Below are 13,124 nucleotides of genomic sequence, written 5' to 3'. Positions count from 1 at the left end.
CCATTCTTGCTCTTTGTATTACAGAATTGGTGGATTTTTTGTTGCTTTACTGCAACCCAGTGTGAAATGCACTTATTTAAGTGAGCACTGACCTGTCAGTATAACTAATGAATTTGAGGTAGATTTTAAATGTATAGAAACCCAAGGTTTTAAAGTGTTTATAGTATTTGTTTCTCCTGGTTGTTAAGAACACTTTACAATATATATTGCCATAACTTCATAGGTGTTGCATATTAAGGGGTTAAGGGGTGCATTTTAAACTGAGCTATCAGCAAAGCTGGCATTGAAAATAAAATGTGCAGAATTTATACATAAAGCAAATATGTTTAGGAAAATCTATTAGCTGAAATAGCCCTATTCAGTGCTTTCTGCTGTTAAAATCCCTGAATTGTGATGTTGGTGTAAAACAAATGCTGAAAACTACTTGATGGATTTGTATGGTCTTTTAAGACAGTCAAGTCTACACAGCTGTTATGCATACAAATATTTTAGTTGAGAGAGAAGTGTGGGTTCCAAAATCAGGTTTTCTATAGTGGCCTGCCTAGTTTATGTAAGACTGTCTTGTTCAATATACAGAATGAACAATAGCACTTACTGGAAACTACTTCTGTATCTGGTCCAATTTATGATTCTTTATGAATGGAAAGATAATCAGTAATTTTTTCACAGTGCTTATCACTGCAGAAGCACTCCAGAAATCTTTGTCTGTACAGAATTCCCAAAGAGCACTGCTACTCCAATTTACAGATAGATCACTCAAGAGTAGTCATCTGTTCAAAAAGTGTTTGACAGTTTTGGTTGTCTGGTTAGAGATGTCAAGAGTCTTTTTTGCCACGGTGGGTGATGATTTTTAGGAGTTGAAACTTGGCTGTCAGTGATATCAGGCGTTGTGATGATCACTTAGCTGTTTGAAAATCTGAGATCACAACCTTGAGTTGAACACATTATAAAAGGATAAACACAAAATCCATTTGGATTAAGTACTGTAATTCTTTTCTGTTTCTTTCTTTTGATGTCCCATCCCTCTCCACCCCCTTGAAGTTACTGTTTCAGGCCCTTTTGAGCAGGAATTTCTATTTCAAATAATTCCACATTTCAGGATCTTACTCAATGGATTTTATCACCAGCTCTGAATCTAAGTTAAAAATATACTACACTCACTGCATTTGTTACAAAGGCAATGATTGTCAACTGACTGTTCTCTCTTTTTTTCTTGTGTTCTTGTTGCAATCATTCCTTAAAGCAAAATAATGTTTCAGTGTCTGATCTCAAGTGTGTCAGATGCTAATATGGTGCCTTTTAGAAGCATCTGTTTCATTTATCTGTGTATTGCCACAACTGGACTGAATTAATTTGTGTTTCCTTTGGCAAGGTCCACGTGTTTATGGGAAAGACAGAAGTTTGAAGTCTGATCAACTCTTGTTTCTGTTGGGATTTTTATTCAGTATTATTTCAAAATTAAAGATAAGTCATAGTTACTATTATTTACAGGTCTGAACGTTGCCTGAGAAAGACAGATGATGAACTGTGTAAATTGACCAAGGCTTCCAAGGAACCAGAAAAAGTTAATGCTGTCACTTTAAGAAGACGAGAGCTGCAGAAGAAAGGTTTGTAGTTAGCAGTCATTTGGTGGTTAAGTGTGAATTTTGGAGATTGTTGGGATATTTTCCTTTTTTAATCTAGTATTGTGAAGAGAGTACAGAAATAAATTGAGGTGTTGCACGCAGTGTATATGTTTCCTCAGAATACTTTTTTTTTTACAGATACCATAAAAATGTATCAAATGCCTGGTTTTAAATAGGAATAAAACTATGGTGAATCAAATCTGTGGAAGAAAAATGAGACTGAGTGCAGCCTCACTGCACTGTTATAATCTTGATTTTCTAAGAAAGTCTTATAATAAAGAACGTAATCCATTAAGAATGCTCAAATAGTTTGTGAGCCCTGCTAAAATATTCATGCTAGATGATATTTATTTTCACTGCTGAAGAATTGTGACCTCTATGCATATTCTCTAGGAATAATGTACTGTCTTTTTATGCTGGCTACTAATATTTGCAAATTAGAACAGGAAATTGAGAATATTGCATTTGGCAAAAGATAAAGAAAGACTGTGGAGTATAAAGTGCTAAATCTTGTTTGGAAAGGATCTATGAATTTGCTTATACCCTTGACTAATTATGCAAAATAGTAATAATTTTGGGGAATATATTTTGGCAGTCATATACAATTAAAAAAGGAAAGAACTTACTGTGTAGAACTTATTACACCTACTTCCATGCATTTTATATAAGACATAAACAATATGAAGAAATGTAAAGGTTTTTAAGGATAATATATTAAATTACCTTTTTTTTGACACAGAAAACAAGCACTGTGGTGAACTGGAGAAGAGGAGCAGACACATGAACAGCACCACTCTTAGTCAGAAGGAATCAGTTTCTTTTGATTCTGAGAAAAGGAAAAGAAGATATAGTGGCCATATTTCTGATGATTGTAATGCACATATTCCACAAAAGTCACTTGCATTCTCTGTAAGTTGCACTTAATTTTAGCACACATTCACACATACTAACATAGCAGCAGTAGCAACATCCCAAATAAAAGGATTATACCATAAATAGGATTTATCATACAGGTATATTAGCAGATATTGCCTGTTGAGGTAAATTAGTTCAGTGATGCATCACAGGGAGTGAATCAATGTTATTCTGTCCACATCATCACATTCTGCTTATTGTAGCAGAAAGGTTGAGAAAGATGAATGACAGTGTTTCTTTCATGCAGGAGCATAGATTCAAACAATTTTGAAAATAAGGCATCTAGCTTCTTAAGTGAAGATTCTTTCACAGATGGTCTAGAATTTGGGACTAATTAGGGGCATCAACACTGAAATCTTGCAGATGTCATCTTTTTGCTTCCTCCTTAGTCTATTCCCTGAAATTTTGTACTTACCTATCCTTAGGATTTGAAAAAAACCCAACAAATAAGACTGAGGGAATCAGTCAAGTACAAAGTGGGTTTATATCAAGCATTTGAATATAAACAATAAAGACATCTCTGTAGCCTTCTGATTTAAACCCTACAGAGACAGGCAGTTATCAAACCTGTAAAACCCAGTTGACCAAGTCACACTTTTGGAAAGTAAGGAAAGCACAGATTATTGGCCTCTCCATGTCTGACACTGACAGAGCTGCTAAAAATCAGAAATAATTCCTTGTTCAGTTTGAATAGGGGTCACTGTAGCCTTTTAAAAGATTGTAATAATACTCTTTGGAATATGAGGGGGGAGAAATGATCCTGAATTGAGCATTCAATGTCACTGTGTTAAGCTATAATTATTTTTTCTAGCACATAGCTAATATCAGTGATCACTGATCTGAACCCTCTAGAAATGTCAAGTAATAAACTTACATTCTGTCTCTGATTCCTGTTTCTAGGAAAATAAAGGTTTGAGTTCAGCTCAGTCTCCTGACTGCAGAATACCCCGTGAGGATGGACAAAACCACAGATCTAATCCTATTCTGGTGCCAGACGGTCCAGCAGAGAGAGACTCTAAAGACACTTCCACCCACAACCACTTAAGGCCTGCTCACAGCCACACAGAGGACTCTGCCTCAGAGTCTCCTTCCAGAAATGTGTCAAAGAAACAGCTGTCTGCCAGCAGTGGGGATGTGCCTTCCCCACAAGTTAGTACCATCAGGAGAATAAAGCTGGACAAAGCAGAGTACCTGAGCAAGCTGCGGAACAGAATCTGCAGGGGTAATCAGCACCTTGTTTCCATTGACCCAAGTATGTACTGTGTCTGTGCTGGTGACAATTCCTGGTGGTACACTTAGCTACTAAAACTTGAGCATAACTGGCTAGTTGAGACAGAGGGAACAAAAGACTGAAGGCTGCCATCCTGTTTTTAATGCATTGGGCAGGTTAAAGAACAGTGCCTAATGTCAGGATCTTGTATCTGAGAAACAGGATGAACAGCAAGATTCTTGAATTCCAATCCTCTTTTTCCAGCTGATTTTGTGACTATGGAAAAACCCAGCTTTTATTTTTTAATGATGCTAAAACTGAGAAAAATTACTCTCTTCTTTGAAGCAGCTGTGCTGTGTCCTGTTTCATTTAGTAGCCAAATAATTTTGAGGACCTGGTGTTTGTAAAGATACAGAGCACTACTTGTTGCATACAATTCCATGCATGCAGATCTTGACTGTTTTGAGCAGTGTACTTTGACATCATGTACTGCAAGTCAGAATTCTTTACTTGTCTGAAATCCACAAGGAATGAAATATTCACAAGTCTGTACTTTGTAGTATACGTATACTTCTTTTTTCCTTTTTTAGTTATCCTTTCCAGTGATGATGAAGATGGACCTTCTGAACCACAATGCACAGAGCTAATGAAGGATAATATGACTGAAAATAAAGAAACACAGTCTGACTTCTGTTTCTCAGCTAAGCAATTAGAAGACAAAACAAAAAGTCACACAGAGCAGGTAGTCCAGTTTTTGGCCAATGTATTGTTATGCCAATTTATTTCTGTAATGTTTGTTATAGAAAATGATTGTTTATTATTGTCCCAGCCACAAGCATAAGCTGCAGAAATTTATTTCACAGATAGAGTACTGGACAGTCTTCCGAGAATTTCTCTGATTCTGAAATTTCTCTGGTTCTCTTGGGTGTTTTTGCTATGCACAATGTATTTCCTATTATGACCATAAACATTTGGAAATATTTAATTTCAGAAAACAGGAAGATCAAATAGTAACCTGAGGTAGAAACAGACATGATAAAGATACATCTGTGGAAGAATTTGTTTCCACACACTGTTTTTCATTGATCATAGTTTTTTTTGTCATCCAATCCTCTGTTGTAATTCAGGGCTTATAGCAGTTCAGGATCTTTGTTGACAGCAGGCAGAGATAAAGTGAAGTTCCCCTTCCTCTTGGGCTAGCTGTAGAACTTGAATCTAAAAGTAGCCATAAAGGTTGTTTGCCCTGTTTTGGACTTGATTAGCCTTTGGCTGCTGGCTTTGACCTGGATATGGGTTATCTCTGTAATCCTGAAACAAGTCAGAAGAGCCATTGCTGCCTCTTCTCACAGGTGAATCAATTCAATCATAAGCACTGAATTAGATCCTGAAGGTCTGCTGTTAAACAGAGCTGTTGCTCTGTTGTTTGAGTTTTTACTATTTGGAACCAAATGAGAGATTGTGCCTTGGTAATGGAGGTGAAACAAGGTACTGTTAGACCCTTAAGAAAATTGTCAGTAATGAATGTAATAACACTTGGAGCTTTTTAAAATTATTTTTTTATGTGGAAGCTGGCTTTGGGAGTCAATTCTTAAAGTCATGAATAAAGGTATTCCTGAAGTTACAAGAGGGCCATATCTAACAAATACAAATTTTTTCCAGTTTTTAGCAGAGTCAGTTGAAGATAAATATCCTCTCAGCTTACCTTCTAGAAGCACACCTAAAAAGCAGACAAATCTGGATGTTGAATTTGATAGACTACACATTGGGAAATTTAAGTGTCTATCAACAGGTCCTGCTAGGGTAAGTTGTTCTATTATTTTGTGAATACTTAAAAATTAAAATTCTGGTTAAACAAACTCATTGGTACTTAGTGTAGAAGCGCAGAGTTTTTTTTTACTGCTGCATTAAATTCCTTTGGCTCAGCATTGGCGTATGTGGCCTTGTGCATTTGGATTGCTGTCAGTAGAAAAGCTAACTGTGATTTGCTGTGGCCACAGTTTTCACTTGTAGAGGTTCTGTATAAATGCTGTACTGGCATACAAGTCATACTGAGGAAGTTTTTAATGAATTCTAACAGAAAACAAGGGCCATATTAATGGCCAATTAATGTCGCTTTATTTAAAGACCAATTACTTTCCTCAGAAATAGTAGTTGTGTTCTAGTAAAGTAATTCATAATGATCAGAGTTCAGATATATACTATGCTCTTGCCTTTTAAACAGAAAATTGCTTGCTTTGTGGCTTCAGAGAGCATAAAAGCAATACTAAAAGCTTTAGTGTGTAGCCAATATTCCACTCACAGGGTGTAGAAACATAAGTGAGGATGTTCTTTAAATGGAACACCAGCTCCAGGAGTTTCAACAGGTCTTTGACCAGGTTCATTCTGTATATTGCCACTGAAAAAGATGTTTGAACCTACATATCTTTTGCCTTCAATAAGACATTTTGAAATCTTGGATTGTAATAACAATTTCAGCATCTCATAAAACAGCAGTTACAGAAACATTTCATGGAAATTTTCTAAATTAATGGCAAAAATCATTTGAAGGATGAATTGAAATAAATGTAGGATCAATGCTCTTAAGTGTAAAGTAGAATTTTTCCTAGGGAAAAAGGGAAACACAACTTTGTGCCTACTGTGGTGCCACAGGGGAAACCTCCTTTGTTAATATGTGTAACCTTTTCTCGAAGTGACAATAAAGCATTTTTCATTTACCAAAGTCTCTTTAAGATAGCAGCAGTGCAAGTAGAATCTTTAAAGGCCTTTAATTCAAAGATTAACATAAGGAAATACCAGCATAAAGTTGAACCACTTCTCTCATGTCCTTACTGCAAGCAGTGCATCTGACAGCTTCTCATATATTGCGTTACCTCCTTCTGTCCCAAGTGATCATCTTTTCTTTTTAAGGAGCCTATTGGCAGTTCTGCAACTTTGTGCCTTGCATTTCTGAAAGTCACTTGCTGTTATTTATGTTCTGCAGTGCCTTTAAGAATGTTTTTTAGGTGATATAGGCAATGTGAAGTCTCAAACTTCACAAAGCATATTTGACTTCAACTTAATGCTTTCCAAACTGAATTTCTATTATATTATTTTAATATAATATTTTATTTTATTATTTTCAGTTTATTTCAATATAAGGAAATATGTGAAGATATTTAAAAATCCATATATTGTTTTAATAATTTTGTAAAATGCAAACTAATTTATGTTTTTTAAAATCTTATTTCAGTTTACAACGAAAAATATTGTGATCCCATTTCAGGGTAAGAGAATTTTCTTTAGCCTTTTCTTAATTATATCTTTATAGTACTGCATTAAAATACTAAGTATGTGTTTCAGTTATCAATAATTTATAATCTTTCACAATGATATTAGATAGTTTTTAATTTTTTATGTTTTTCAGTAAATAAAAGTTTAGGTGTCGATAGTGTAAGCATTAACAACTTATCAGCTTCTTGTACTTTTAATATGAATTTGTAGTTTTAATGGCATGCCTCCCATATTCCTGCATATTTTAGGTGTTGAACTATAGTAGGTATGACTTTGCATATTTTTGAGGTGAAACATTGAACTTTTCAAATTTGCATTTTAGATCTTTAGGTTTACAAAAATTTGTGATTAGACTAAAGCTAAGAGGAATATAATGCTAGATTTGCATTCTGTTGATTTTCCAAGATGATGTGTTGTAGGAAAAGGTTTATGAGCAGTTTTAAGTGGACTTGACTTAAAATAGGAATTAATGATTTGCAGTGTTCTTTTTTCCATAGTTGTAGGTATTAACTGTGGTTATTTTGACAAAAAAAACCTCAATTTTTTTTCCAGGAAGAATCCTGCATGCAGATGTTTAGATTTTTGTGTTACAGTTTGATAGCTTTGTTTTACACAGCTTGATGTAGCTGACTTAAATATTGAATTCTCAGTATATTATGTAATGCAAGGAATAAAATCTATAAATATTGTGTTACTACACTCCAGTCACACCTCTCAGCATGTGATTACTGTGACATAGATAGAGTAATACATGGCTGTTAAGAGCATGTTTTTTTGAATTCTGTTTTCTACAGTGTCTCTTAAGAACATTCAGCTTACAGTGGACACACTGGATCTGAGAAGATTTGGCTGGTGGAAAAGTGGTGGTGGCTGTTCTTCAACAATTATTTTTCTTTGGTTGTCTGTGGATTATGTAGAAAAGATTGAAACCCAGATGGGAAAGTTAGTAACCAGTCAGCCATGTGAGTAATTGCTTTCCTTAAGTGCAATGAAAAGGTCATGTCAGTAAAACAGCTGGGTTTTAGAATGCAGAGGAAAGCCTATAGTGTTTTAAACATCACACAATCAGAAAATACACTGAGTTGGAAGGATCATTGAGTCCAGCTCCTGGCCCTGCACAGCACCATCCCCAAAAATCATACCATGTGCCTGACAGCATTGTCAAAATGCTCCTTGAACTCTGTCAGGCTGGTGCTCAGACCACTTGCCAGGGGAAGCTGTTCCAGTGCCCAGCCACCCTCTGGGTGAAGAGCCTTTGGCTAATATCCAATCTAACCCTCCCTTGACACAACTTCAGGCCATTCCTGTGGGTCCTGTCCCTGGTCACCACAGAGAAGAGCTCAGTGCCTGCCCCTCCTCTTCCCCCCTTGAGGAAGTTGTAACTGCAATGAGGTCTCTCCTCAGTTTCCCTTTCTGAACAAACCAAGTGATCTCAGCTGCTTCTTGTACAACTTCCCCTCAAGACCCTTTACCATCTTTGTGGCCCTCCTCTGGATGCTTTCTAACAGCTTAATGTCATTTTTATATTGTGATGCCCGAAATTGCACACATGTACTCAAGGTGAGGCTGTACCAGTGTAGATAAGTTGGTTACTTCTGCACTTCTAAAATGCTTCACTGTACTTTTATTTGGAAGAAAAAAACCTAATCTTATATGATTCAAACTTACTGTTGCTTAATAAAAAGACATCAAAGCAATTTAATTGTAGTCTCTGTCAGAAGGCCTTCTGAAACTAGACTTGAGTACAAAGCATCTCTCTCTTTAAAATATATGGATGTGTTAAATATCCTTACTCTTGAACATTGTCTGTGCTATACAAAAGGCTTGGCAAGTAAAGATTGGCTTGACCTTTGACAAGACTGCAGTGAGCCATTGATTATTATTGAAGAAAATTTCCACAAAAGGCAAAATGGGCTGTTTAATCTTTGGGTATTATGGACTCCTTGTATTTTGTATTCCAGCATGAGGCTCTTAAAAAAACAGAGTATAACTGTGGCTCACACATTCAGAGTGGCACAATCATACAAGGTTTTTTTCATAGGTGCAATGATTTTGCTTACATAAAAGATGATGTCAGCATTGTCTGTGTGACACTTAATAATCATCTCCTGTATGAAAAATTATGAGCAATGGCAGCTTTACACAAGTAGTTTGGAGCAAAATACTGGATAAAATTTTAGGAGAGAGCTCCCTTTAGTTGATGCAAGTTTATTGAAGCTACTGGTACCTTCTGTAGACACAGTTCCCAGTGAAATGAGTGGAATGTGAGTATGAAGATGCAAGGTATCTTTTAATATTAGGTTTATTTGCATTGGTTACATTCTTGTTGGAGAAACCATCAGTAATTTTAATTAAATTTCTGTTTGATTGTTTTATACCTCTTAATTTTACATAGTAATATGAGTGTTTTGAAGTGTTTTCAGAGACTTGTTGAAAAAATCAGTAGTGGTTTTGTGGATTGTGGAAATGGTTACTATGGTTCTGCTCTGCTGCAAATATATTTGGAAAATGTATTGTGGTGGATCTGACAGCCTGAGAGGGCTCAGAGGGGTTTCTCAGCCAGGAGAGTTAGAAAGGACTTGAATAAGAAGACAGGATAGGCTGTGCTGGTCTATGTTCATGGCATGGCCAGACAAGTACACTGACCAGCAAAGTACTTAAATATGTTAATGCCCTCAACCCTCTCTTTGGCCATACTGCTTCTTCCCTGAATTACCTGAATGTCTCTCTTTGCTGCCTTTAGGTCTTTCCTTAAACAATCCTTTGGGATTCCTGTGCAATCCCAAAATACTCTTCCCCTGCATCCCATCATGTGTGCTGTTCACCTCAGCAGTAGCCCCCTTTCACTCCAAAAAGTGCTCTGGCACTGACTTATTGTGATGGGTTTTGGGTCTGGACCCTTGGGCTGAGACTCTCCTAGGACAGCCCTGATTGTGTGTCTCTTGCTCAGTCTGTAATTTGGGTTCCTACCTGCCATTTTGCTGTGCTCCTCTGGGCCTGTGAAAGTGGGACTTCTATGGGCTGATGGCTCCTGTGATGAACCTGGCAGGGCTTGTTTGGGCTTCCCCTCTTGCCATTGTCTCTCTTAGTTCCTTTGTGGGTGTTCAGACAAGTTTCTATCATTTAATCTAATAGTTAATGTTATCCATTTTCTCCCTTTTCCAGCCAAATCCAATGAATTTGTATTTTTGGAAATGTCTCAACCACTCACAGAATGGGAAGAAGAGAGACTGACTGAACTGATTACAGGTGTCAGCAAGAGGAACAGAGCACCAGATCTTGCTGAGTTTTTGTCTTTGAAAGAAGCATTACTCTTGTTTAAGGATCTTTCTCCTGAAGAAAGCTCTTTTGTGAGTTGCAATAAGGATCTACTAAAGCAATACATGCCAAAAGAGAATACCTCAGATGCTCATGAGCCTGTAATTCAGGTGAGTGGATAGCTGTTGCTTTATTCATCACCATTGCTTGGCATTCACACATTTGAGTAAATTTTAGGTCAGCCTTCTTCCATAATTCATATCAAAAATCCCAGTCAGGATTACTCCAAAATTTGCAATCAGCTAGATTGTGTCCACAGAGGGATAGTCTGTAGACTTCATCAGTCAGTGGCAAGTACCAGTGCTTTAGATCAATTCATGGCTGTGTAAATTTAGAACCACAGGGATGTTCTGCCCTTGTGGTGTCTCTAGGGCAGCAAGCAGGAAGTTAATCAAGTAATGAGTAATGGAACCATTTTTTTGGTTGAGCTGGAAGTGCAGCAGAGCAGGAGCTGTGTAGGTGGCCCTCCAGTCCCCTTTAGATGTACTTGTGGGGTCTCCACAGCTTGAAAATGTTGAATTACTCTTCAGACTGCTGGGGGGATGAGTCTGTACAATTAATGTGTTGTCTTGGTTTAATCTCTTGAGGAAATGTCTAAACCCAGCCCCATGTCACTGTCACACAGAAATTACATATCTTTGTTGGCACCAGTAGAGAGCCAAGAGACAGCAGGTTAATCTGCAAGGTCCATGAAATTGGAGACTTTAAAAGGAAGCCAGCCAGCTCAAATATGTATTGTTTTTAGGCAAATTGTGCAAGGACTAGATTTTCAAATCTTCCAAGCATATACAGCTCCTGGTAAGACAGTCTGACACTTGTCTCCTTTCTTTTATTTTTCTTCTCCAAAACCATTTCTGGTTCACTTAGCTAAATAATGCTTGAATAGTTTTAGAGAGATTATTATGCACTAAGATCTGTCATTATATTTAAAAATATTCATAACTTCTTAGTTTTCTGAACAGTTGCATGTTTGCCCAAATACCAAAGTTTATACTTTGGATCTCCAGCAAGAATCCTCTTCAGTGATGCAGGGTGCTCCTGTGGTTTTTAGGCTTGCGTTTTATGTATCAAGCTGTATAATGTTTTTACAATTGCTTGTATTTTTCTGGTAGGAATCAAAGCTAAAAGTGATCAGGCCCAGTTATGCTCTTGCAAATAAACAGAATAGTGGCTGCTATTGTATCTCTTTATCCTCTGCACTGAATGAAGAATGGAAAGAAGTAAGAGAAATGGGAGCAGTTAAGAAGTAAGTGTATTTCATGTAAATGAGAAAGGGAAAATATAAGAATTTGAATACATTAATTAGTGGAATAAAAGCCCTCACTTAGCTGCCATTCTCTAGTTGATTTGAAAGTGTTGTATGAAAGTCAATCTTCAAACCTAAAATATCAGCAAATATTAGTGTTACAAGACAATATGGATGTGTTATAGGATGAAATTTGGGCAAATCTGCTCTATGACTTCAAGGTCATATCATGAGTACATCAACAGGGAGGGTGGGGTTCTCACAGGTTCTGTCAGTATCCATCTAAGTCTCTCTTAGCAAAACTTACTAATTTAAGCCAGCTTTTTATAAAATCTGAACAAAGTGTTCTTTTGCTGTTCTGTCACACTCAATCTTTTTATAACCATTTGTCCTCTGGTATTTCTTCACATTTTGTATAGCCATTTTTCAGATACTTTGATCAAAAATAGAGAAACAGGATGAAGGCAGAAAATAGTCTGCTTTCAAAAGTTTTTACCAAAGTTTCAGGGTGCTTTAGGGTGATACTTGTTTTGTAACACCTAAATATTGGAGGAGGAAATGGTAAAGTTTTGAGAACTACTGCTTTTCCCAGGTTTTCTAGAAAATATTCTGCATATAAGGCAGCCATATTCATAACAATGTCATGTAAAACAGTTTGTCACTGTTATTATGATATGATTTGTTTTCTAGTTTAATTGTTTATCCACCCCCACCTGCAAAAGGAGGACTGGGAGTCACAAGAGAAGACTTAGAGTGCTTAGAATATGGAGAGTTTCTCAATGATGTCATCATTGATTTTTATCTGAAGTAAGTCATCTCAGCCTTTCTTGTATCCTTCACACTGTCTGGGGCATGTTGTGGACTTGAATGTACTGGAAATGTTGGTCACTAAGTACAACAATTTCAGAAGTAGCAATGTGATGAATTGGACATTGGACTTTTCTAAAAAGATTTTTTGTTCTTAGCAGTTTCATTTGTTTTAATTTCATTGGTTTTGTCCCTCTGAAAGCCTGTGATAAAATCCAGACAGAATAACAGGAGGAAAAAAGCTTCTTGGTGACCTTACAGAAGAGAAAGTGCCAAGTAGGCAGTTGAAAAAAGTAGGGGATCTGTAGTAGTATTTTATTTACTAAGTTTACATGAAGTGGAGCATCCCCTGCTATGCTGTGCAATTTCAGGTATTCTTCTGATGCTGATGTGCAGAAGGGAACACAGCTGATACATCTTGAGGAGGTTGTGCTTGGCTTAGCTACTCCAAGCCATCCTGCTGAAGTTGCTTGTGAGAGCAATTTTTCAAGAACTGGCTTTGTGTCCCCCAGTCCCTAAAGCTGTGTTTTATTTTCACTCTGCTGACCTAGACCTCAGAAGAATTCTGCTTCTTTTAAAGCTTGTCAGCAGGAATTGCATTTTATTTGGCATCCAGATGGGTGTAAGAACTGTGAGTAATAGGAAGACTTGTCTAGAAGATAGGAAAAGGAAGTGTGTGACAGTGTTTCAATGGGGTTTTACAGCAAAGCACTTCCTATTTTGCTCTAAACTA

The 13,124-nt window shown here is 36.8% G+C and overlaps 1 protein-coding gene across 6 annotated transcripts in view; it reads left to right on the top strand.

Annotated features, from left to right (window-relative positions):
- The window catches only part of SENP7 (SUMO specific peptidase 7), a 43,235-nt gene that overhangs the window by 18,011 nt on the left and 12,100 nt on the right, over positions 1 to 13,124 (top strand). For 5 of the 6 annotated variants that reach the window (XM_054270300.1, XM_054270301.1, XM_054270298.1 and 2 more), the window contains 10 exons: positions 1,492 to 1,607; positions 2,365 to 2,534; positions 3,441 to 3,792; positions 4,341 to 4,492; positions 5,410 to 5,550; positions 6,980 to 7,013; positions 7,815 to 7,982; positions 10,186 to 10,448; positions 11,451 to 11,584; positions 12,275 to 12,391. In XM_054270300.1, the coding sequence (XP_054126275.1) occupies positions 1,492 to 1,607; positions 2,365 to 2,534; positions 3,441 to 3,792; positions 4,341 to 4,492; positions 5,410 to 5,550; positions 6,980 to 7,013; positions 7,815 to 7,982; positions 10,186 to 10,448; positions 11,451 to 11,584; positions 12,275 to 12,391 (1,647 nt within the window). The remainder of the gene's footprint in view (positions 1 to 1,491; positions 1,608 to 2,364; positions 2,535 to 3,440; positions 3,793 to 4,340; positions 4,493 to 5,409; positions 5,551 to 6,979; positions 7,014 to 7,814; positions 7,983 to 10,185; positions 10,449 to 11,450; positions 11,585 to 12,274; positions 12,392 to 13,124) is intronic. The other variant, XM_054270299.1, reaches the window with a different exon arrangement.

The sequence above is a fragment of the Melozone crissalis genome, unplaced genomic scaffold, assembly GCF_028551555.1.
Source record: "Melozone crissalis strain CALT ecotype California unplaced genomic scaffold, PUWL_Pcris_2 ptg000009l_1, whole genome shotgun sequence".
Taxonomy (NCBI): Eukaryota; Metazoa; Chordata; class Aves; order Passeriformes; family Passerellidae; genus Melozone; species Melozone crissalis.
This window is presented reverse-complemented; position numbering and strand designations above follow the sequence as displayed.